This window comes from Lichenostomus cassidix, chromosome 4, assembly GCF_008360975.1.
Source record: "Lichenostomus cassidix isolate B80296 chromosome 4, HeHo_3.0, whole genome shotgun sequence".
Taxonomy (NCBI): domain Eukaryota; kingdom Metazoa; phylum Chordata; class Aves; order Passeriformes; family Meliphagidae; genus Lichenostomus; species Lichenostomus cassidix.
The window spans coordinates 15,979,399-16,005,853 of NC_139484.1; the positions used below are offsets into that span (position 1 = coordinate 15,979,399).

A 26,455-nucleotide genomic window follows, 5' to 3' on the forward strand; every position below is an offset into this window, starting at 1 on the left:
GGTATTGTTGGGTCTCCTGCTGGTCCCTTCTTAAAAGCACTGGCACATGTCACACCCCAGGAAACCTGGGCAGGACCTCAGTCAGTGGCACCAAACCTGACAGAGAAGTGAATACTTTCCTGGATTGGCTCTCCAGATTGTCTGGGGAGAGCTAGGTCAAATTCACTTGCAAACTGCAGCTGACAGGTTTAGCTGGAGTGAATCACATCTTCAGGGTGGAGTTTGGCTTCCCTGTAATCACCTACTCTTCCCAATTTCATTATTTTGCCCTTCAAACTTCCAGACCTGGCTTTAAACAGCTCTCAAACTGAGACAACAGTAGAAAACTATTCACTTTTTGAAGAGTCAAGATGAGTGGGCAGCTCAGCATGACGGAAAGGGGCAGCAGGAAGACAGAAGTCTGCTCTGTCATGGAACTGAACCCCAGGGTGACCCTTCTCAGGTAACCTCAGGCCTGTATCACTGAAGGCTGCTTTTGCTAATTAATATTTTTTTGCTTCCCAGGTTCCTGTTAATAAAGAATTATTGACATTTTTCTCTTTCCCACTTTGCTTTATTAACAGTCTCAACTTCACTATTGTTTATATACAGTACTAAAGCTGCAAAAGAACTGATACACAAAGAGTTTTTGCAGAAACTCTAAGCTTAGAGATCCATGTCAAACAATCTCCAGTATGGTCTTCCTTAAGCTATTCAGATTCCAGCAAATCCTCTGGACAATAGTTGGTTTCTTGTCTTTTGTTCCTCTCCTTCTACTTCCTTTGGACATTCACAAATTATTAATTTCCAGTCCTGAAATGCAGCCCCCAAAACACAGCAGCAATCTCAGGAAACCTCACCAGCACCTAGCTGACAAGAAGGATTATTTTGAGTGTCTTGCTGACATATTTCTGATCCACTTGTGTGTATATACATATACACAAAATGCAGCAATCCCTCCCTGGAGATAACTGCTGTTGCCACTGTAATCACTCTGCTTTCTTAAGGCATTGAAAAAGACGAATCGTTTAAATGTGGCATTTAAGTAATTATGACAGCATAAGTGAATACCTAAATGAGGACACATGTGGAGACTCAAATTGCCTTAGCAGTGATTACTTCCAGCTCTTGCAAGTCCCTGGCAAACATTACTACATAAATTACCATTGGATCACAACTTGTGGACAGCTCTTGAAGTTCAATAGCGACATTATTTTAAGAACAACAACACATAAATGATGCAGTTTAAAAATAATTGTGGAACAGGGACCTAACTGTAAATTATCTACATTGAATCCCAGAGAAAGGAAGGTTGTTCTGTTTATAATACAATGTTTTTCGATTTTGAAGACTTTTGTCCAAAAATTCTTTAAACAGACAAACGTAGACAAATTTTAGAGTAACAACTGTGGGAACCCAAAAATCCGATTTGCCCTTGTAAATAAGTTCCATCTCTTTTAAAGCTAAGACTTTGAGGAAATTACACACATAATGTGAAGTAGGCAAATGGAAAAAACTGCAGATATTTCAGTGACACAGCAGTGTCACAATATTCAAACTTGAATTAACCTGCTTTTTGTAGACCTGGAGAATTAATATGAAGTTAAGAGCAAAGAGCTTGAATTCACAACTCAAAAGAAGGGAAGCAACAGTCTGTGGAAGGTTAAATAGATGCAACTAGAAATGAAAACTTGCATGAAGAAGAGTGGGTTCAAGCTTTCTGAAATAAATGAAAACAAAAAACAATAATTTGATTAAAACATTTGAGAGAACTTTGTCTTCCTTTGATCCTAATGATGCTTTGCTGTTCAATACAGAATCTTTGTCTTTTTCTGACCAAAAAACCCCCAAAACCATTAAATAACTTTTTTTTTTTAAATTAAGGTGCATTAAAAAGTGTAGTAGTGTCTAGAGAGTCACAGATTGGCCAAGAACTATTAAGAAATCAGACCTTCAAACATCAGGTAAGCCTCAGTAAGAGCTTTGTTGTTCTCCATTCTTTTTTTTTTTTTTTTCCTGCCCAATTTGTTTGACATGTAGTGAATCACCCTCTAACAGAAGCATGTCAGGTTTCCCTGGAGAATTTTTTTGAGAAATTAATAAACAAAACAAAAGCATATGCATGTAAAGAGTTACAATATTCATCAAAAAAACTACAAAACTGTTCCTTAAAACTGAAGTCTATGTTTGATTCAGAATAATGTGTAAGAAACAATATAACCTGAAAAAGATAATAAAGTTGGTCATTTTTCAAACACTACCAAGAGTAATTACAAGCCCAAAAGGTGAAATTCATGGACTGACAGAAAAAGGAAAGGTCCAAGGAAAAATGACACTGGATAGTCTAACTAAAGCTATCACTACCTTATTTGAATAACCTCTAAGTTAGGCTTACTGAGCTATTTCAGTGAGTTTTATAAATGTAACTCTTCATCAGTCTGTACTGCAGCTTTCCACACGTTAAATACAGATAATTTACCCACCACCACACCACTGAATTATGTGACCAGAGGAAAAAAATAGGTTACATCTCTGACCTGCATTATGTCTCACATCATGAAGCCCAGTGTTAACACTGGCAGCAATATCAAGACCTGCTCTGGAATCCTCCATTTATTTAAATTAGAAACTCACACTAGTAAGTGTAGAAAATACCATAATCATAACAATAAAATGTCTGAGACCAAATGCATTTACAAGTGTTTACCAATCATAATTATTTCAGGTTTGATAATTTATACAACAGTAGGCACATCGAACAAACAAAACAACAAATATTTCACTAAGCAGCATAAAATCACCAATTACTGTTAATAGCTATGGTTTTATGAGATAGTTGAAGTGTATTTTTTACCTATTGATAGAAAATGTTTATAAAAAACATTTTTTGTAAATTACTTAGAATTCAAGTACATTCATGGTAGGAAACCAAAACCAGTTAAAATTCTTTGAAAGGCGCGAGCAGATTTAAATGCAAGATAATGATTGGGTTTCAGCTATGGGTTTTACTTGAGTTTAGAAGAGGTAGTTTGTAATAGACCAAATGCAAAAATAAGATCTGCTAACTTTTATTTTTAGCATATCATAGTTGAAAATTAATACTTTGCTTAAACTACCACATTCTACAAATTACCCATTTTATCACAATGTGTATATGCACTTTTTAATCTGCCTCTGGAACTTAACCAAAACTTAAGGCCTCTGAGAAATTTCCTTTTCCTTCAGAATTTTAGATTGTCCAGATCTCACAATCTTGTATGTAAGAATGGACCAAAAGTGTATATATATTTTAAAAATCTAAGATATTTATTATTACTGTTATCAGAAGAAATTTGTTATATTGCATATAGACTCATGCATTTTTAGTATGCTGAAATCAACTTTATTACTACATAAGGGTTTAGCTTTCCAAGAATAAAATTCATCAATATAGTAAAAGGAAAAAGTTCAGAATTTCCCTCCTATTTAAGTACAGGCAAATTCAATTAAATCAACAGCAGTTGTTAAATAAAATGCCAGTAACTATTTTAATTCAGCAAAAGATGAACCTAGATACAAAATCAGCTGTGAAATGTATATTTTGACCTGTGCCAAAAATGGTATGTTATTTTTCTGTGTTCACAGAGCACTAAGTTGAGTAATGAGAAAAAAAACTGTTTGCAAATGAAAACACAATGAAGCAGCAGTTAATTAGCACATGCAAATGTAAGTTCAGAAAATTGCTTATTATCTACAACATTCAAAATGTTAAATTCTATTTATACAATTTTGGAGATTATATTCTGTGTAATTAGGTGTAAATTTTAAGGATATGCATTAATCATACTTTGTCTTTGCAAATAGGATTAATTACTGTTTGCAATAGCATATGCAAGTGAAGATTAACCATGAATCACACTTGCTTAAGTAATAGACTAAATGAAGTCAGCATCACCTAACAAAAAAAAAAAAAAAAAAAAAAAATCAAACAAGGAGAACTACATACTTCAATATCATTTTAGAACCTTTCATAGTGGCCAAAATATACAAAATAATTGATTATGCCCATGCAAAAGGCAGTGCAATGCATGTTGCTTATGATGGATCAGAATTTCCTGGTGGAGTGCTCTCGTTTTGCACAGACCAGGATCCCAGTGTTCGCTGTGACAGCTGGGAAAAGGTGACAGAATATTCCCTTCTCTCTGCCTCAGAAGAGACAGAGAGCTAAATACCCACACTGTGTCCCTCCACAAACACACAGGTTCATTACAAAATGAGGTCTGACAGGAACCTAATTGAATAAAGTACAAAAGCCAACCAAAGTCAGAGCAAGGCATAAATTTTAAATAATGTTTGAATTTGGAGAGCTAAACAAAGGAAGCAACAAGCAATTGGTGTCCCCACTGTTTCCTGCAACTTATAAATAGCTTTTACTTCCATCTTGCCATATGTGTTCATAGGAACTGCACAAAAAAACCCATACTATTCTATTTATGTTCATAAAAATAAATAAACAACATATTCAATATTAGATCCCATTACAAACAAACCAACCAACCAAAGAAACCCCAGAAACTAACAAAACAAAACCAAAAAACTAAAAATAAACAAAAAAACAAACAAACAAAACCCCAAAAGCAACAACAAAAAAACAAAACAAAAAAACCACCAACACCAAAAAACAAAACAAAACAAAAAAACCCCAAATCAAACACCCCCACCAAAACCAAACAAAAACCACCAAAACCAAAAAAGCACACAAGACCAAATCCCATCCTCCAGACCTACAAATAATTATTATTTCTTCTACAAGCCTACCAGCTCCTCACATTTTATAAAAAGTTGTGCCTAGGTCACATGTATTACAAAGATATTTAAAATTTCAACAGTTATCTCGATACAAATCCCCAATCAACATTTAGGGTTTTGGAGGATGTTGACTGCAGCTGGTATTTAAAAACAGTTTAGTATTTGGGCTGTCGTGCTACAAAATTCAAAATATCATGGCATCTCCTAATAAGTTCCATGTCTCTGCAAAATCTTCAGAGCAGCTAAGGATCTGTGTACTGATCTGACCTAGCTCATGAACAAAGATACTGTTCAAGATGGTAGTTTGTATTTAGCTAAAAGAAGACCCTGGATCTTAATATTTGTTAGTACTACCTTAGAGCCTACTGGTGTATTGCACTGCTACAACTAATTGTTCTTCTAAAACAAGAAAACTACAGGAAGATAAATTGAGTTACTGCAGTTAATATTTATTGCAGCAAGCAACTTTACCCTTTTTAAAACATATTGGTATCAAAACACACCAAAAAAAAGCCCTTTGGATATCTTACTTTATATTGGCCTCTGAGACCCTTTGACACTCTATGCTGTGATTCAGATTTTGTTTCCATTTAGGGTTAGTGAGGAAATTGCAGTCCATGTGTAGGTAGTACAATCATGTACAGTCATAAACTGGTTTGCCAACTTTGCCTAACCTAAGGCCTCATAAATAATTTAGACAACAAAAAGAAAAGTTTCCAAGCCTGGCTATTAGTCAACCTGTAAAAGGCAGGGTTGCTACAGGCCAATTCCTACCTCAGAAAATTGAAATTAAGAGGATGTCAACATCAGCACACTGCTTCTTATAATCAGGCATCATTTGATCAACTACTTGGGAAAGGTTGCATTGAATTCCAAGCAGTTACAATGAGGAGGTAGCTTTTGTATATTATGGCATGTCTAGTGCCTGTGGGCCACTTTTTACATGGAAAAATAGCAATTATCTAATAGATAATTAAATAAAGCAAGCCAAAGACATATTCTGGCTCCCTTGTAGCTTTTTTTCTCACCAATCTAGGAAATAGTTTAAAATCCAAGGATGGGAATCTAAACTGCCCTATGGATTAAATATTCTCTCTCCCAAAACTTGCCATATCCCTACAAAGCTCTGCAAAATAATTTTAAAGGAACATCTTAAAAGAAACCCTACATGTGGGTTTTCTTGGTAATTTTAATTCTGACTAAAGTTATGCAAAATAATAAATAGTAGATAAGAAGGTGGTATAATCAGGCAAAGAGCTCCTGCACTTCCAAGGGTCACTGCAATCCTATGACAGCTCTGCAGTTATTAAAATCAGGCCTAACTGGCGGAGCTTTTTCCCCACAGTGTGAGTACCAAAGCAACACTGATTTAGACACAGAAACATCTGTTGTAAAGATTAAAGTGCAGAGTCCATCATGTGGGTCCCTCCAGTCATCAGCTACAGCCCAAACTTGCCACAGATGCTGACTCTGTAGTCACATACTGGCTTGTAAAGACAAAGCAGGTGAAAATGACAGCAAACAGTAGGAGAAAGTGTCAGAATATTTAAATATACTCATTATTATTTCTGGAATGCCTGTGCACCAGTCAAATCTTACTTGCATCAGTAACGTTGATGTTCTAATTCAGTATGTATTCAGGAAATCTACACCTGATGCAGTAACTCAACACTAACCAAGAGCTTGGAAAATACACTTTCAGAGAAAAAAAAAAAAGATAAGGATTTTTTGACAATTTTTGATGTAAATTATTTTCTTAACATAAGCATACAGACCATTCTGCAATAACCGATAGAGATGCTGAGCAAGGCAAAAAATGTTAGTAAAAATTAAGAAGTAACTTTTTCCAACTGGAAATTTTATTCTATATGCAAGTTTTCCCTCTTGGCTTCCCTGGTACCTCCATATAAACTTGCATTACAAGACTTGAAGTTATTGGTTCTGCACTACCAATATGACTACAAAGAAAATAAAAAAGACATGTTTCAAGGAAAGATGCCGAGCAAGAATGAGAACTGCAGATGGGGAAGATGACTGTTCACAAATGAGCACAGGAGCAGCATGGAAACCAAAGTGCTGACAAAGAAAAAGTCTCGGAACTAAAGGAACTAAAGAAAGAAGAGAAAAGGAAGAGATATAGGAAGGAACAGAGACCTAGGGAATTAGAGAATTGTAATGGGTCAATGAGGCAAGTTTACAAGATTAGGAAGTGAAAGTACTGGAAGTTTCCAGAGAATATTTCAAAGAACGATAGAATAATAATATTTTTTTTAAAATTGAACACTTCATTAAATATATTGTAGAATCTTCATCCCTGACCCCCTCCCCAGTGCCTCCCCTGCTTGCACCTTACAAAAGACAACAGTTTCCTGCAGGCAGCAGACCTTTTTCAGAAACAATGCATTTGGTAATCTCTAAGAACCAACCAAGACTTCAGTCTTGGGAGAGGTGTAAGTAGGAAAAAAATGTCATGCACTGTGGGAGGTTTCCCTGCAGTTTATTTGAAATATCAACATCAACTCTTACACACACACAGAGTGGGACAAATTTATGCAAATAAGGGTGAGAGAACAACATTTCACATTACTGTTGGAGTTATATTTAATGAGTTTTGACAGTGCTTTTTGCAAAAAGAAAAAAAAAATGTGCAAAAGAAACCCCAAATAACTAAGAAAATGTGCAGAAGAGATTTTGAAAGACTAACCTTAAAGCCTCAGGGTAATTCAATATAATGTTCTGGCATCCCAAATTGAACATGGAAGTTGAGTCAAGCTGCTCACATTTCCTTGTCCTTCAATCAAAACAGAGCTTCCTCTGGCTATAGACATTGAGCTGTACACTGTAAATATTTCTGTAGTTTCCCTAGTCTGATGGCTAGAAAGTCTGAAGCAGCAGCAGGCTTCCCCTGGGCAAGAATGACCTAGACAAGAGGACAATTCCCATAACCTGGCCTCTAAAAAAAGGGCTCCTGTGAAAAGGAGGTGAAATCTTGCCACGCAAAATCTTGGGTGGGTATGATTTGCCAGGTGCATTTAATGAGATTTTTATTTGGTCTTGCAATAATCTGCTCAAATTAATACAAAACAGGATGAATATTTTATGATCACATGGCCCCAAGTCTTTGAATGTGTTTTTTCATGCTTATGCAGAAATACTGGCAGTAATCAGAGATTAATTCATTTTATTAGAAGTAAAGGAGCACATTATAATCACTATTTACAACCAAAGGGCAAGAGGAGCAACAGCCAGAACAATGCAGGATAGAAATGAAGCAGAAATTAATGCCTTCAGAAGGAAAGCTGCCCAATGTTGTAAAGATATTAAATTTGCCTATCTTTACTATCATATTAAGTAGCTCACCCAGAATTTTAAAGAGCTTCAAGAATTGTATGGGTATGGTGCAACAACAAGAACAGTGAGACGTGTTCTGAAATCCAGACTAGCAATATGAAAAGGGAATATCTCACATTAGGGCTCTCTTTGCATCATCCAATTTCCTCTACTAGGACCTCCCACAAATGTGTGACATGACAAACACGGAGAAATCATTCTGTGTTTAGGCAGAACAGTGGCATGACCTGCTGAAAATTCAGTGTGTTACGGGTACAAATGCAAAATAAGCCTTCTGGGAGTCTAAAATAATTCCTGTAGATCCCAAAAAGAATCTAAAAGCATTTTAATTTGTACATCTGTATGGTCAGCTGAAAATAGTTGTTCTCTATGCAGTCTAAATTGACAGCAAACAGTAGAACTTCTTTGATATTCCTTTCAGAGTATGTAACAAATAATATAAGAAAACCAAATAGTGGGTAAACAAGTTTTACAGAAATTTCTTTTTTGGTACAAGATAGAATAAACCAATATAATTTTCTAGACACTTAAATGATAAATAAAATTACCTTAACATGCACAGAATTGAAAATGGCATTATTTTCTTTTCTTAGGTTTTCAAACAGTAGCTAGCATTCAGAAGTATAGAAAAGGTGTAACTTCCTAGACACTGAGAATTATTCTGTATGGGTAATTTTGCCTTAAATGTATTTTTTTCTCTTTCCTTCTGCCTAGAAATAAGAAAAAGATTGAGGCAAAACAGAATTTAAAAGAAAAAGTGTGACTTTCCGGTTTTTAGTATTGTTGAAGTTTTAGAAGCATGCTTTATGGGTGATAAAAATCATGTTTTATAGAAAAGAAAGGAGAGGATGAGCCAAATGGGACTGTAATGTGGAGAGAGAATAAAAACAATACAGCAAGATAAAAGGAAATGAGCAAAGGAGCAACAGCAGGGGAAAATAATGAGCCAGAACAAAAGCTCCACCACTACCAGCGTTTGCAAATATTTCCAACAGCAAGAGAAATTTTCAGACATGGAAACAAGAGAATAGAAAACAGAAAAACCTGGTGTTTAGAAATTGAGTCAGCCAACTAATTTCCTCCCTTCCCCCTTAAGGGATGGAATGCCCAGCTCCTGTAGTGAGAAGAGAGGTCTCTTGCCCTGGGGCACCAATGGAAGTCCACGGATGTATGCACAGCAGTCATCACCAACACCACCAATCTCAGGGGATACAGGTATTTTGGAACAGAAGTGATGTTGTTCCACTAGTTTCTGAAATTATTATGGACCTAAACTCACATCTCTAATCAAGCACTTCATAATGTTCATCTCGCACATGTTAACAGATCTGCAACTCTGTGGAAGCATTTTCCTAACACAAAAAACAATTTAAAGATTATTAATGTTCATCCCATTCAGGTCAGCTGTGGGGTTATGCTCTGCTGTTGTTTGCTTTTCCATGAGTTTATGTGGCAATGTGTTGGCAGCAGGAGGGCTGCAGGGTGGCCTCTGAGGGAAAAGATCAGGATGATAGACACAAATGCTTCCAGGCAGCTCCACAATGGACCAACACAGTCAGCATGACTAAAGCTGGTGGTGCCTCTGTGCAAACACAGTGAAGAGCAAGCAAAACACCAGGGAGCAGAGAAGCGAAGGAAGGAAAGGTGCAAAACAGCAATGCAAACCTCAAAATCAGTGAAGAGGGACAAGAGGGTGCTCCAGGCACTGAAGAAGATATCCACACTGTGGCCTCTGGAGAGCACTGGGCAGCAGCAGATGGATGTGCCCTGAGCAACTGCGGCCCATGGAGAGCCCACACTGCAGCATCTCCTGAAGCACAGTAAGACACTCAGCTCCAGCTCCCAGTTAAAACCAGGAAAGCACATATGACACATCCTCTCAGCCCGGCCTCAAATTCATTGGAATGCCCTCATCGTTTTCAAAGAGTCCCACAAGTAACATTACCTGTGGCTTCAGCTCATTTCATATTTAGCTTTGCAACTCAGCAAGGTTCTCACACAGAACAAAAAGGGCTCATTTCTGTCCAGTTGTCAGAATGATTAAAAATTCTTGGATTTATTCTGCTATACATATATATGTGTGTGTGTGTGTATGTAAAGATGTGAACCAGTGACAGGGGACTGTTCCACAAGCCTTCAAAGAAACTTGTGACAGTGGGAGTGTGAGCAGATGCATGAAAATGTCTGAAAAGCCAACTGTTCATCATTAGTCTCAGGATTTTTGTTTATGTTCTGCAATTACTTGAGTTTTTTTCAGGCTACCTGGATGCTTGCAAAATATACAGACTCACAAAAGTTGAAGCGAGTTCATTGAAGCGAGATAGAACCACTGAACTGATTCATTTGCAAATTTTACCCCGAACCAGTGAAACTTTCTTCATGTTGTCTTTGTTTCTGTAATACCTGAAATTTGGCAATTTCTTAGGGGATCTCTTGGCAGAATTTATTCATAACCCAACAGGACTCCTGCAGTAGGTTTGTCTCTTCATTAATCTTTTCCCCCTAAATCATTTACCTGACTGGAAAATGAAATAATAGATGTACACATGAAGTTATAACCACATGGATATTTTTTAATGATTGCACATTGAGAAGCTCATGGCTTTGATGTGTGCACCTAAAACTGTTTCATATGTTTAAGATGCGAAGATACTACTGTCTCCATCACCTGTTTCTCTCATGTAGTTGTGCTTTCCTCATTCTTTGCTTAAAATGGAATATTATGTAAGTGCAGGTGTTGGCATTTCTCTCCAAACATTCAATAGTATGCATGCACCATTACACAACACACATCAAGCCCCTCTATTTTAGTATCAAATACAAAGCTACCTCTTAATTTCTTCATTAAAGTTATCATTAACAGCACCACCAAGCTCTTCCTCGCTGTTTTTACATGAATTAAATTCTCCCTGAAAGTAATGAAGCTGGTACTGAATATAAAGTTGTAGTATGGTATCTAATTCATGCACTTTCAACTCCAGCATGATTTAATACATGTACACACAAAAATATATCTTTGCATGGTTTTTTTTGTAATGCATTTGCTGGTAACCAAAGAGAAGTTTTTTGCCTTTTATTGCTAGTATCCAGTGGATTTTGTTTTCAATTTAGTGGTTTTTTGTACAGTACAAAGGAAACACATTACCATTTCCCAAATCTCATTCATAATCCTTTCCCTTCATGCTCCTTCTTGCTGTTATATCGTTAATGTTAATATTCTGTTGACTCTTAAGAAGTAGAAGCTTCCATTACTAAAAATGAATAAATGAATACTAAGAGAGCACTGTTTTGAAAAGAAGGCCAAGTACACAATCCGGATATAGTTCTCAGTGCAGTTCTATTGAGGAAGAAATAGTAATAGGTCAGGGATAGAAATGGCACCTTCTGTTTGTTTAGTAAAACATGTATGATGTGCTGGCTTTATCCTCCTAAGTTTTAACACTTACCTAAAAGTCTAAAGCATACTGAACAATTTATACTAGTGAAGTGACCAAATAGTGTAAATATACCTACAAACCGCTGCTTAAAACTGGGTAAACTCGGTTTAAGAAGATAAGCCACGGATCTCCTATGTACTCAACAACAATGAAATTTCCAGCCCTTTCCCCATGCACATAGTACCTACACCCACAAAAAGTCTAATCATCATGTTAGAAATTATTTTAAACATCTTCTGTAAACATGGTAAGCTACAGGAAGTCTTTGTTGGCCCAAATGCGTATTGAGGTACAGCAGAATAATTCCTATGCCAGTATTCACACTGTTCTGTATGTTTTCATATTGAAATAGCTTCAGAAGATTAAATAAAAAAACCCAACAAAAATTAAAAAAAGAAAACTGCCTTAAAAAAAAAAAATCTGCCTTCAATTCAAGCAGGATGTAACCTTTCTGCCTCTCTATCCTACTCCAGGTTTTCTGGGATTCATCTGCCTTTTTAACTGCTCATAACTGTTAAAACCACTCTTGTTCCTTCTCAGCCTTTCAACATTTATCACAGAATATTTGCTCTAGCTGTAACATTTTTGCACCTTTGTTACTTTCAAGTCCAGTGACTAAATTTCTACTTTTCTTCCCCCTGTGCTGTATGAAACAGCTTTGCACTTGCACATTCAGAAGTCCCTGGAGGAAAGCACAGAAAGCAAACTCAGGTTATCTGGAACCACTAGCAAAGCATCAAATGGAGACAAACACTGTGTGCTAAGTTAAAATAACAAACCTCTGCACCTGTTAAATGCCAATGCTCAGAATGAGAACAAAGTATTTTGCCAATACCGTTTTAGCATTGTATCTCTGTTAACACGGTGTTACCATTGCTTGCAACAAGACACAGGTTTTGGATCAAGCTAACAACATGGGCACCAAGATTTGGTTTTGCTTGGCTTACTTGGATATTTACAGAACACCTTATTTCTGGATATTTACAGAATACCTTATTTTTGGATATTTACATGCATATTGGATATATTTATAGTTTGGATATTTGGATCATTTACTTCAGCTCTAAAGGGCAGTTACCAAACAACCAGGTTACTATTACCCTTTTTGCACCAGCTGTTCAGCTTTATATAGCTGTGTGGTGTAACACCTTTTATAGGGTTTCCATGGCAAGGTTTTTGTAGTGGGCAGGAGGGCAGGGCTGGTTTTGTCAGCTAGATGATTGTACCTTACAGATACCAGTGACAAGCTCTTATTCTGTGAATGCTCTTCCAGTGACAAGCAGTCCAACTAATTACAGGCATTGGATGACACCAAAGGCTCCACAGCTATGAAGTTACTCACCATCAAAGGAAAGAAGTCTTTGGAGTGTGGTAAAACCAGTCGTGGGGGTAACAGAGATGTCACATTAACTTGAAATCAATGGTAAGAGAAAGGTGTACAACATGTTAACAAACATGTAAGAGAGATCCCAACTGGATCCCAGAATGAGGAGAAAGAAATTAATGTTACCATCAGACTCCTGCCAAGCAGTTGTGATAGCAGATTTACTGCAATGCTCCCACAAGTGACCAGAAGCCACTGACCTGCACATCACAGAGGCTGTGCAAGAGTTAGCAATACATCAAAGAAAGAGATAGGCAAAGGGAACATTATATATAATTTTTGTCTGTTTGAACTACATGTACTAGTATCACTCTCTACTGCAATAATAATTTAAAAAAAAATCTTTGTTCAGACTGTTAAGACTTTAATTAAACTAGCATTTGTATGCCTATGCATACAAAGTATTGATTGTGTATCCTTGAAGTCTGAACAGTACTTGTCAATCATGATTTTTTCCAGATCATTCAAATGCTAGGTGAGCAAAATACTAAACCCGAGTAATATTTTATTGGTTCATACGATTTTTTTAAGTTATAGAGAAATGAAAATACGCCAAAAAGCATTGGAAATTATGGGCAATTTCATGGGAAAGTGAAAAACCCAACTCTTACACTCTATCCCAAAAGCCAAAAACCTTTGTTCAGTTTTGCATTGAAATAACGGCTGCATGCAACACCTTTATGATGCAACAGATACAGAAATACACCAGCTCTTTGAGTACTTCAACATATTCTTTCACAGACTTAGGAGGAACAGGCAAACAGTTTTTTTATTTAGAAAGTGAAACTAATTTTGATCGCATTGGAATCCTGAAAGCATTTTTTAAATTACACTTTTCTTCTTTTACTAACTTACAAAATTTTTTCATAACCCTCTCCATTATCCACATATATATATCTTTAAGTAAAATACAGATCTCTGTGCCAAAGAATCACAATGAAAAATGTTCTCTCTATCCTCTTCCAAAGAGCATTATCTGACAGAGACTGAAAATATTACCATAATAAAGACAGTGATGAAAATAGAAAGCATGACAGACAGCAGCAAGAGGTAGTCATTTCTGTGCTTATCAGTGATTACAAAAAGCATTTTCTAGACCAAGAAAAGAAGGAAGAATGGTAACAGTGAAGTTCAACAAGGAAGGTCAAGTTCAAAAGGATAATATGCACATGCTTGCTTCTGTTGTTTCTTTAAATTATGCACTTACTACTTAATTGGTTTTCAAGGTCCTTCCACCAAATACAGTAAGAGTTTTGCAATTACATACACAAAGGAGTTCAGGCAGCCTGACCAAAAGGGCAAGGGAGAATGTTGAAGATGACTGATAGCATCAAAGGGAAGACAATATAAGACTGAGAAACAGTAACATCATGTTAAGTGGTACAGAATCACCCAACATAATGCAACATCCACTCTGAAGAACGTTCATTCCCTTTGAAGACTGGCATGAGTATTTAGCTGAATACTTTTCAGTTCTGCACCATTTAAGAATAACTGGTAAAATGTTATTTTTGAATTAATGAACTATGTCCTCTTTTTGAAATTAAAGCTACAGGTGCTAAACTGTTGTTCCAGCTGAGTAACTGTTCTTACTATATACTATGAGGCCTGATTGAAATGGCATAACACAAAGATTTGAGCATCGTTCCTTGTTAGTAAGAAAATACATTAGGAGAAAAGGATAAAGAATACTGCTGGCACAAGCACCTTCTTACCTTACCTGGTGAGGGTGGGTGTAGAGCACATCCTCTTGAATGAAGTCATTCCTTGCAAGGTTACACTGAAGCAATTGACAGTGCTGAACTCCACTGTTTTCTTGTTTAATAAAGCCCTACACTAGGAATTACCCTTCCCCACCCACCCCACCTCCTCTGGACAACTACGATCCACTCAAGTGGCACAGTCATGTCCAGCAAACATAATGTGTGCTTCACCCACATTGATGCTCTTTTAGCCATATCTCCTAGAAGCTGCAGGAAAATTATACAGAAAGTAGACTAAAGCTATGATTATAATGGATTGAAAAATCAGAGTGTATGTTTTTAGGATCAGCTCTTCTATTTCCTGGGATAAAGCTGGGTAAATTCTGGCCTTGTAAAAGCTTACCAAATACCCTAAAGAAATGTTTCTTGAATCCCACATAAGAATTATGTACATCATTATGAACATTTATCAGATAGACCACATACTGAAAGGTCCTGACCCCGTATGCACAGTCAGTGCAATAGCATTATTACTGGAAAATGAAAAATACAGGTTTTAAAAAATAATGGGTTCCTCAGGTTTCCAGATCTTGAAGACATATATTTTTCAATCTCAAGAAACAAGCATGACTGAAGGATTTTTTTCCTTGCAGTGAATCACCAATGGATGACTAAGTGCACAAAATGGTAAGAATAATTTTTATTTCAGATAATAACTTTGTCATAGCTTACTAATAATTTATTCATAGATACATTTAATAATAAAGATACTGCCAAAAAATATATGTTTGATTGTTCATAATACAAATATTATCTTAAGAAGTAGAATTTTGCCAGCAATGGTAACTTGCAGCTCATTTCATATACAGCAGTATTTAATTAAATCCGTAAGTGCAGAGTGTCCAGATGTTGCTTTTTAATTTAATAATGATGGAACCAATGAGATGCTGATAGGTTTGTAAACTAAGCCTTCAGAACATGGGGAGTTCCACAGGGCCTTTAAAAACAAACAAAACAAAACAAAACAAAAAAAAAAAAAAAAAAGAAAGAAAAGAAAAAAGAAATGAAATGAAAACTTAGTGATGCATGGTTTGATGGCAACACAAAGTAAACGAAAAATGATTGTTTCTGCAGCATGCAGTCAGCACATAATAATAAAGCTTCTTTCACACTAATGATGAACACAATGAGTTAAGTGCCAATGCAAACAAAACCAGAAATGTGACTCCTCAGCTTGTGCATGACATCGTTCTAGACAGAAAACTCTTTTGTACAACAGATGCCATGTTTTTACTGGAAAAAGGTCACTGGAGTGAGCCAGTCTATGCCAACTGAGGAAATCTACATGCAACATGCACACAAGGTTAAAACATTTCCACATTATGATAAAACTTGTAAGTAGATCATTCTGTAATAAAAAGCAGACATCCTAAATATAATAATGGAGCAAAACTCATACACATTGCTAATAATGCAGTGGTTATCCATGCCACATTTCTCTATTTTGTTTGTTGATCTTTTCTTCAAGGTGAAATCAAATTTTTCTCTTTTAAGGAAATATACTGAAGGCCTATTGCAAAATGCTGCTATTTTTCAGAATTTTTGATTGTTGTTGAGAGTATTTTACTGAATTCCCAGTTCATTCTTTTGAACAATATCCAAAAGGTTTAGTGCTTCTATTGTCTGTCCTCACAAATAAGACACTCTTGGTATTCAACATAATGCATAAACAGTCAGCAAGGTATAATCTGGTGGATGGCTTTTTTATTTCAATCAAATCAACCTATTCAAATATCCTGTTCTTCAGCATTCTGCTTCTTCCTATCCTTATTGTTAACAGGTCAGACTGGATGTAGTAAGAATTTGCTATTAATTCTAGGGATAGCTGCTCACTTAGTTTCTACTGAGAGTAGTCATGCACTGCTTGGTAGCACTTTTACAATAGAAATAATGCAACTAGGACATACTGAAAGTACACTACTGGAAAGAAATTTTGGTAAGTCATACTCCTAAGGACAGCACAAAAATTAATGTAAGTAAGAAATGATACAAAAACACTAGATGGATATACTTAAGTGAAAAAGTAAACTTCTAGAGAGCTCTAAGGAGGAGAGAATGATGCAGCTAAAGCACAAAAAGTGTGAAGAGTTCTGTCTTAACCCAACACAACTTCTAGGATGAATAATTAGCAATAACTAAACACCTTTCTTTTCTTCTCCCCGTATTCCTCTCCTCCAGCCAAAGACATCTAAGCAAAAATTAGTAAATTTTGTCAATACTTCAAAGTACCTCGTATTTTATTGCACTTTCAAAGGAAGATAGCAGCAGCATAACTGCAGACACAAAGACAGATGAAGATTATAACAGAAAAATGTAGAATAAGTAGACAGATGTAAAACTTAAAAGGCAAGGAAAAGATTGCACTGTTATTGAAGATTATATTACAGGAAAACAGTGGTTTTTAAAGATCCAGAGACTACTTGTATTATATTAATTTCGGGTCTAAAAGGAAACTCAGTTATAATATCATCACCACATTACTATAAATATTTAAACAGCACAGAGCTTATCTATACAAGCATCCAGAAGCCAACTTGCATGCCACAAATCAAAACTGAAGATCATTCATACCAATTAAGCATCACTACAGAATGCAAACTTCATTGCTCTTTACTCCTAGGGATGGAAAAATTAAATGCCCAATACCCTGTTGATAATCAGCCACAGAATTTTAGTGTCTTTCTCATATGGCACACCTCAGTTTCTGTCCCAGAACCCATTTACTTCTGAAGTTTATTTATGTGAAAACTTCTTATCACTTTTTGTATAGCACCACAAACACCAAACCCTCAGCACAAGCATTTGTCCTCTGGCGAATTCGGCACCAGTAACTTGAACTATTCTTCCCTGCTGTTAGCAGCTGTAGTAATTAATTCCTGTTCATAACTTGGTGGTTAAATGTAATTCAAACAACCAAGTATATAGGGGTTTGATGGTGAAGCAATGTGTTTGGCAAGGGTTGGTGGATGGCAATCATTAGCACCAAAAAAGGTATCATCCTAGTTTGACATCATCAAAGTTTGACAATTTGCACACATAGGACACCCTAAACCACGTAGATTTTGAAATGGTATTTTGATATTTGATAGTAAAAAAGGGAAATTGGACATGAGAAGAAGAGAAAATGAAAGCTAGAGGAAGTTGTAGGAAAGGATGCAGCATGTCAAGAACAACTTGGATATGCAGATATGAATAGATACACAGACATACAATCAAAGCAAATACCGAAATGGTTAATGGCTGGCTTGATTTCTAAGGGTATTTTAAAAAATTGCATTAGGGAAAGGTATGTTATGCACAAGTCTGTATTATTTCACTCTATACATTAGAAAACAAAGTCAAAGACAAAAAGGAAATAAATAGAGAAAAATAACCCAGTAGTAAAATACAATAGCAGAAGGGCACCAGTCTCGAGGAAGAGGAGGGGAGGCAGAAGCAGGATGCATTTTCCAGTTTAGGTGGCAAAACACAACTCACTTCATCCTGTAACAGACTACACAATACTGGGCAGGAACACATTTAGATTAGACTGGAAAGTTCAAGAAGTTCAAGTACTTCAGTATTCTGCTGCCCTGCCTTCCTGGAGCAGAGAACACAATGCAACAGAGTCCCTTAACAGTATCCACAAACCATACCAGCCGGCTGGCTGCTGGGAGGAAAGAAGCACAGCAGGGAGGTGCTTGAGAAGACTTACAGCATTCACCTCTGTCTTCTACTCTCTCCTAATGAAACACAGAGGCTCTGCAAAAGACAGTGCTCAGGTTTTGAGAGGTTAAGGGAGGCATGCTATCCAAGGTAAGGCAGAGCAAGCTACAAAAACACCCTAAAATATGTATCAGTAAGGATTTTAAGAATTCAATTGCATAATTGTACACGTGATAAAAGTCAGTGCCCTTTCATCTATCGCACAGCACCATTATAAACACAACGCTGGTGATCACCAAAGAAAGGTGATTTTTGTCTGTAGCTGTGCAAAGCAAGCTGCAGCAAATTGAGAGCAGCAGTACACAGATTTGCTGTCTGAGACTTCAGAAGCATCATACAAAATGTAAGGACCACTGCACTGGAAAGAATGCTCATTAAATGGGGAATGAGCTTAGGACTAGTCCAAAGCCTGTTTCCATCAGCTTTACTCTCAGGATGAAAGACAAAGAACAAACAGAATAGCAGTTCTCAGATATGAAACCTGTAATATCAACAGAAGGCAAATACAGAAAAGATATTGCAGAAAACATGTCAGCTCTTATGAATTTCTACTTTGTGGAGAATAAAATTAAGTACCAACTCTTTTAATCCAAAGGCTGATAAAGACTGACAAAGTGGTGCTGAGCTGTACTTCCCTTGCTGACAGAAATAAGAATTGTGCTGTGATTGTTTAATTCAGTTTTGAGACACATTTTAATGAACACTAATCATCAGTGGCACATACTGCAGAGTGCTTGTGTGATACCTGCATGATACTTTGGACTACCTATTTCACTAGCTGCCATTATTAGATTTGTATCCCCTGAACTTGATCTTGTAATCAGTCCCAGTGCTAGCTGACTGCAACTATTCCTCTTCCGGTCCATTTTAGCAACCTGATCGACATGAAAGAAATTATTTCTTGGTCTCTCAATAAAAGAAGACTTTGCAACTACAGGAAGGTGAAGGAGGTTAAACTGGCATTGATTACTGAAGACACATTAATAATTTATTATTTAGCAGCCTCAACATCAATCTGTTGTGCACATGGCTCCTTCTGCAAGACTCCCAGCGTGTTTTAAATGATTCTCAGAACACATATTGGAAAACAGAATAAATTTAGGACTATCATAAGATGAAGATCCTTTGACATATTGCACTAGAAAGCAATTAGCCTTTTTTAAGAAACCTTGAGTATTTTCTAACGTCCTCCCTGGAATACACAGAGTACTTGTGTTGATATTCTACTTTCAATTTACTCAAGTAGTAAAGTGGTCATATTAATCACTTAAGGACACTGAGCATTTCTCATCATGGAAGACCCTCTTTTGTCCTTATCAAAAATTATTTTAAACTTCATGTTTTAATTCCGTAATTAAGTTTCATATTAGACCATTTTAATACAGAAAAGACATTTGGAAGACTGCTTTCCAGTTCAAACAGTTCTTTATGAGAAACATTATCTTTACTGCTACAGACTTTATCTCCTACTTGCTTGCTAAAACAGTACTCTAAAGCAATTTCAGCTGAAAAATCTCTGTGTGCTGTACAGGAAAATAATTGGAGATCTATCAGAAGTATTATCCAACAATTTAAAGGTATTGCAGGAGATTGGATGATCCAAACTTTACTGATCATCTTGATAGTCAGATTCTGACTGTAATTACGGTATAGCCGCTAACATAAAATAAACTATAACAACTTCCATTCTGGTAACCACTCAAACACTCACCCAAAACACCCAATACTGTTTAAGCTTTGTCAGAGCAGTCCATAGAAACAAGAACATTTCTTCCCTGTGAAACACTGCATTTCCTCCTTCTTCACCCATTCCTTCCTAAATATAGACTTGCCTCCAGCTTTTTTTTATTACTGTACACCCTACAGACAAAAGGATTAATTCCTCATCTAAGTCAAAGTCAGAACTTCCATTTACTTTTAATGACACATCTAAATGAACTCCAAGGCTAAAGAGTGATTTCTTAACTACTGGAGAGGTTGTACAGAAGTCAAAATACCTCAAGCCTTGTTTTATTTTGGGGGCTAACCTGTTTTTTCAACCACAAAATAGGTAACTTCTAAGATTACACCATGAAACAAAAGAATGTATAAGACAAAAAACCAAACCACTCACAGAGGCACTGTCTTAAGCATTTCTGAATTATTACACCGTGTAATGTGTATCTATATTTGTACTACATTTATGAAATAATGCGACACAAATTCCTGGTAGCACTTTTAACACAGTATTGAAAGCTTTTAAATTTGAATTAAGGAAAAATAAAAATGTGAGGGTTTTTGTTTGGTTGGTTTGTTTTTTTTAATTAAAGCAGCAAATCCACAGTTATGAAACAAACTTAAATTTTCTGCTTACCTCTTAAACCAGACTTTAAATATTCAATGTATATGCTATTCTCAGAATGTGTAGCTAATAGGGTGAAAAATACATCTTGTATTTTCTAATCCGTTTCATGTTTTTCTATTTAGTTGTATTTCATATTATCACAACATTCTTGCAGTTATACACACTTACTGACATCCTGAATAAATGATGTACAGATAATACTTGCCACAGTTACAACTTGCTCTTTAAAATCTCATGCAAAAGCAAAGAACAGAAATGTAATTGCCACTTGGATTGAACAGAAACACAGTTGAACCAACCATTAATAGCTGTTCTTCACAGAAAAGCTGCACAATCGGATAAATAAAAGAGCAAAAAGTTTTGACAATATTACAAGAAGTGTTAACACTATTAATTTGCACATTCCTCTTCACTGAGTTCCCCTCATGGTGATCATAGCAGGCTTGCCTTACTCCTGTATATTAATTCAAATTTCTCTGCAATCAATCCCTTGCAACAGAATTTTCACAAGTACTCTTTATCAGATAAATACAGGTGAAGTGTTCTTCCGTAGAAAAATATTCAATATTTCCTTTTGTTCTTGCATTGCAACAGCCTGTATGAGATAATATATTACTGCAACCATGACAAGGTGGGCACTTTACCAGGGAAGTCTGAAAAATATGTTCCACTAATTGAAGAGAATGCTGCTAAAGAAAAGGATTTATTTCACTTATTATTGTTATTATGACATTTAATACTCAAATCTCAGCCAGAAAACTGTACCTGTTTGGGGGAGGAGCTTCTAATGTTATTTTCCACTCCCCACCAAACTCCAAGGGAACACAGACTAGAAAAAGGGAAAGAAGATATAAACTGCTAACAGCATGAATCCCTGCAGCACGAGTACCACATATTTGATTTGGGAGAGAAAAAACAAATGCATTAAACCACATCTGCTTAAAAAACTCCCAAGCAAACAACATAACTCAAAAATCAAAAAAACACCACAAAAAACCCCCCAAACTTTACAAATTTCCTGTTGCCATTTTCAGTGGAAGACTTCTATTTAACATCTAAGGTATAAAAAAGTATTGTTAAGGATAATTAGTCACAGAAGAAGTAGATATAGTCTTGCAGCATACAAAAATGTTTTTAAATATTTCTGAATATTATGCATTTTTTACCAGTAAGATATGCACACTTCAGAGTTTCAGTAAATTCCACCAAACATTACTCCACAGACACAGTAAAAGGCAAGAGTTCATATTCAGCAACCCACAAAAAAGAAATCACTGCAGATAAAACTTTTCAGATTAGAACATGAAATTTTTATGTTTCTATCTTCAGAGGACTATCCAAAGATTTGGAAGACAAAACTTTAATGCTCCACTGACACAAAACATGCTAAAAGGAATGTTTCAAAGCCTGCTTTAATTCCAGAGTTCTTTCCATAAATTTGAATCAGCATGTTGATCTATACCAATGCACAACCACAGCCTTATTTTGCAAAGCAGTTTTTGGTAAGAATTGTTGTTAAACTTTGCACAAATCACGGAATACAACCATGCTAAATGTTCCACATAGTAGCATTCTTAATCAAAGATTATTCAAAAGGCTCATGTAAACAAGTGAATCTCCTACACGTATTCAAGAAATGTCCCACAGAGAGAGTATTTCCAGTTAGAAGAACTGGGGAAACAATATTTCTACAGTTAAGGAATCTTCCTTGACTATGTTCTTGCATGAGGATACACACCATCAGTACATGTTCTAGGAGAAATTCTGATAGATGCTCTTCAGGAAAACAGAACTTTAACATCATGTGGCAAAACTGTATCTTTTAAATTTCAAATCTTGTTTGGACAGCATATAACAATTATAAACATAAAAACCACATTGAAGTGTTAGTAAGTGTGCAAATAAATATTGAAAAAATATTCCAATATGCTAATATGTACCATCCACATTCATTTATGCAAATTCTCAGCTCTTTGTAATGCCTAAAGTCAACAGGGCATTGGTCTGCTGGCAGGCAGTTGTAACTATGTTCACGTGTTTCTGAAGGTATTTTAGAATGACCAACTCCATGGATGGACACAAAAGCAGCAGAGGCAAACCATCTGACAGAAGTCTGAACACCCACAAAGATGATAAAAAGTACTGTTTGATACAGCTACTTACATCATGGCCTACGAGTTCTGTCTGTGTGGATTTATCTGCTTGGGAAGCAAGAGCCTTCTGAAAGCACTGAGCCTTTTCCTGTAAAACAAAATAACATTGCATAGGTGAGTCATGTTCTTCCTCACTGAGCTTTGCAGCTACAAATACCCAGAGAAATTCCAAACTCATGCACGGCCAGCTGTTAAGAAATAGATTTATTATGGCACTATTTACACTGGGAGGTTGATTTCCTTCCTGTTATATCCTTTTGTGAAGTTACCTTTCTCTTAAACAGAGGGTGGACTCAGACAGCCCAGCTCTGTGGTGCAGCTGGGCCCACAAGGATGTCACTGCAGCAGACACAGAGCACAGCAGATAGAGGTACAAAGCACCAAGCAGCTACAAACACAACTACCATCCCTACAGCAAAGAAACCATCTACTCTTTTTTTTTTTTTTTTAAACATTAAGGGATATGCAAAGATCACAATGCTGAGATGACTTCCCCCCTCACCTGATGGAAACATATTAGCAAATCCTAAACATTTCTTGGGTATTGCACTTTGTGCTTTTCCCATCCCTGTCCCTCTGTAGCTCAGTAATATTTGGAAGTGTGGCATGGAATCTCTGAACAGGCTTGAGGAAAGGTATCTAGCTGCTTTGACACCAAAACCAACCCAGATTCTGGTATTTCTTTTGAAACTGATCACTAAGCAGAAATGTTGCTCCTCATCAAGCCCTTGAGCATACTATTTTAGTTTCCAGGAAGAGGTATTTGATAAAACAACTGTAAATACAGGGGGTAAGGCAGGAAAAGGCACAGAGGAGGGGAAGGAGAATGCAAAGTTCTTTACTGCACTGATTTATTTTTCCTGCTTACTGATTCAGTTTTCAGCTATATCCACAAATATACTTACCTTGAACTCAAAGTCCTCATGATCTACAAAATATATTTGAATGCTACTGACAGGTATGTATTACAATAGAATAGAATTTGTTTAAATTCAATTTCAAGTTAATTGACTCTCAAGTTCTCATATTATTTGATTCAAGGCAAGGTATGCACATCACTACATTAAGTAAACAGCAGAAAGAAGTCAACACCTTTATCTTAAGTATTTCAGCTCCTCAAACAGGGGTGGGAAAAACAGAATTCAGACTGATCTCTTCACCTATATAAAACACTTGAGCCCTCATTTGCTCATGTAACAACCAAGTTAAAACTGAATTCATAGGAAAGGTAACCCTAGTTCTGACAGAAATGCTTTGTCCTCTCGAGGTTTGAATTTGCTAGTCCACTGCCCAGAGCACTTTTACATGTATAAAAAACAGATATTATGATATATATGCTACCTTATTTAACCACATTTTACTGGTCAGAAGCTAAATGAATTTTCTAGTTACAGACGCATACACATGGGTGTTCCAAGTAATGTAGTGATTGGACCAATACCAGCATTAAACTGTGTATCTGTTTAAATTTGTCTACCAGATCTATGGATTCACAAATATGTATTTTGAAAAAGCAATTTTAAAACCAGAATAAATCTAACTATTCATTAAAGTAACAAATTAGTTGGGAAAGTTCAAAAGGTCAGAATAACAAAATCCTTTTCTTTCCCTGAGCTACTCATTTAACTATGTATATGCAGTGAGATCCATTTTTAACATATCAAACTACTGACTTCACATTAACATGGCAATCCTTTTTATTTACTTCTTGGTAAGCTAACTAACACAAATGGGAAAAACTGAAAATTTCCAAATGCCCAGGGATGGAAAAGAATGTTTGGAACTAAAACCACCTTCCTTTTTCTCAATTATAGCAATACAGAAAATGAAAGATCTTCACCAGCCACGTAGCATGCTTTAACATTGATTCATAACAAAGAAGTTACCTGGACATCTATTGCCACAGCAGCCTTCTATTACACTCACAGCATTATTCCAGGGGATGGTTACTATGATAAAGTAACATTTTTAAGCAATTTTTAAAGTTCAAGTCCTGAAACTTCCTTGAGACCTTCTTGCTATTTTAAAACCCCAAAATTATTTCTTTCAGATGCATTCTAGTGAAATTGAATAATTATTGACTTTTTCCATATGTGACCCAGTCTCCACACCACCCACTGCAAATGCTGCACCCTATCCAATTCTCCCCAGCCACAAACTACGCTTACAGAAGCTTTTTCACAAGTCTGTGTTACAATGTAAGGATTTTGAGAAAGTCAAAACACAGTATAAGGTTCTTCCTTAATGCTCCCATTTTCCTTTTGTGATATTTCATAGAATCACAGGAAAATCAGTTGTCTCAACCTCTTCCTTTCTGCCCTTTCTCTGTGTATCTGAAAGGAGTCAGCTCCACATTCTCAACAATATTATGTAGGAAAAAGGCTGCAAATATATCCTTCCTCATCCTTTTTCTTTACAGGATAAACAAAACAGATACCTTTGCCTCTCTAAAGACCAAGAAGGGACCAAATAAATTATTTAAAAATATATTTTTAGGATCAGCCAAAGTACTTCTAGGTGACTTTTTCAGAGAGAGCATAAACGAACATGTTTTCTTACCGTTCTGTGTGCTCTTATTGCCTCTTACTAAAATAAACAGCATGAAACTGCATTTGCAGGTGACACAGATCAGAGCATGAAAAACTTTTATTCCCTGAGTTCATCCTAATTAGCTAAAAGGCAGGAAGAGCTGTTGGCTATTTAACAGCAACATTGCCAGCAACATCCATTGTACCCCCTCTCTCTGACATACACGTGTGTGTAAGAGTGTGCATGTTGAGAGGTAGAGAAAAACCACATGCCAGGACATTTTCTCAATCATTGCAGTTGCTTAAATTATTGAGATTACTGTGGTATTTTACCAAGCTTATTGAAAAGAATAAAACCATGACTAATAAAGGTCCTGTTCCTATCCATTTCTTCACATGGGAATTAGCTCACAAGTAGTTTATATCTCAAACTATCTCGTGTACAAGAGTGTCATGGTTTGAATACTTACTGTTTTATTACTATGTTTGTAAAAAGTCACCGAAAGGTGCTGGAAGTAAGATAACAGACATCAGCTGATAACAGGCAAATAGAAATATTACAGATAAAATAGAAAAGTGAAATGTAAGACAGAGTAGTGAGAAAATCAGTTAGTCTTTAACACTGAAAGACAAACAGAATAGAAGTCTTTTACTAGCAGACTATCATATTTAGGGAGTCAGTATAGGCTAATGTATCTTGAAACATGACACTGGCTTTCTAAAATTCCTCCTCCAAACAGAAGAGTTCTGAAACAATTTTCATACCTTTGACTGTGAAGTTATTTAAAGTTACTTTTTGTGACTATTTTCTTATTCCGTTCCCTACCAGTGACAGCATGGTGACCACTTGTGGTGCTTTGTTTAATTGCAAATTCCAGAAAGAAAATGCCTGAAAAAGACTTTGAATGGTCATATTAAATCAAGGAGCAAAACTTACTGCTCCAGCTATTTTGGAGGAATCAAAACTCTAGTGTCCAGTACATCTGTGGCTTTAATCCCTAAGAAATGTATTTTGTCTAATTG

General features: G+C 36.1%; 1 protein-coding gene across 9 annotated transcripts in view; it reads right to left on the reverse strand.

Moving 5' to 3' along the window:
* CCSER1 (coiled-coil serine rich protein 1) overlaps positions 1-26,455 on the reverse strand; it is a 621,919-nt gene that overhangs the window by 202,507 nt on the left and 392,957 nt on the right. For 8 of the 9 annotated variants that reach the window (XM_085058017.1, XM_085058025.1, XM_085058019.1 and 5 more), the window contains one exon: positions 22,915-22,992. In XM_085058017.1, the coding sequence (XP_084914143.1) occupies positions 22,915-22,992 (78 nt within the window). Of the gene's footprint in view, positions 1-15,327; positions 15,640-22,914; positions 22,993-26,455 lie in introns of those variants that run through there. The other variant, XM_085058023.1, reaches the window with a different exon arrangement.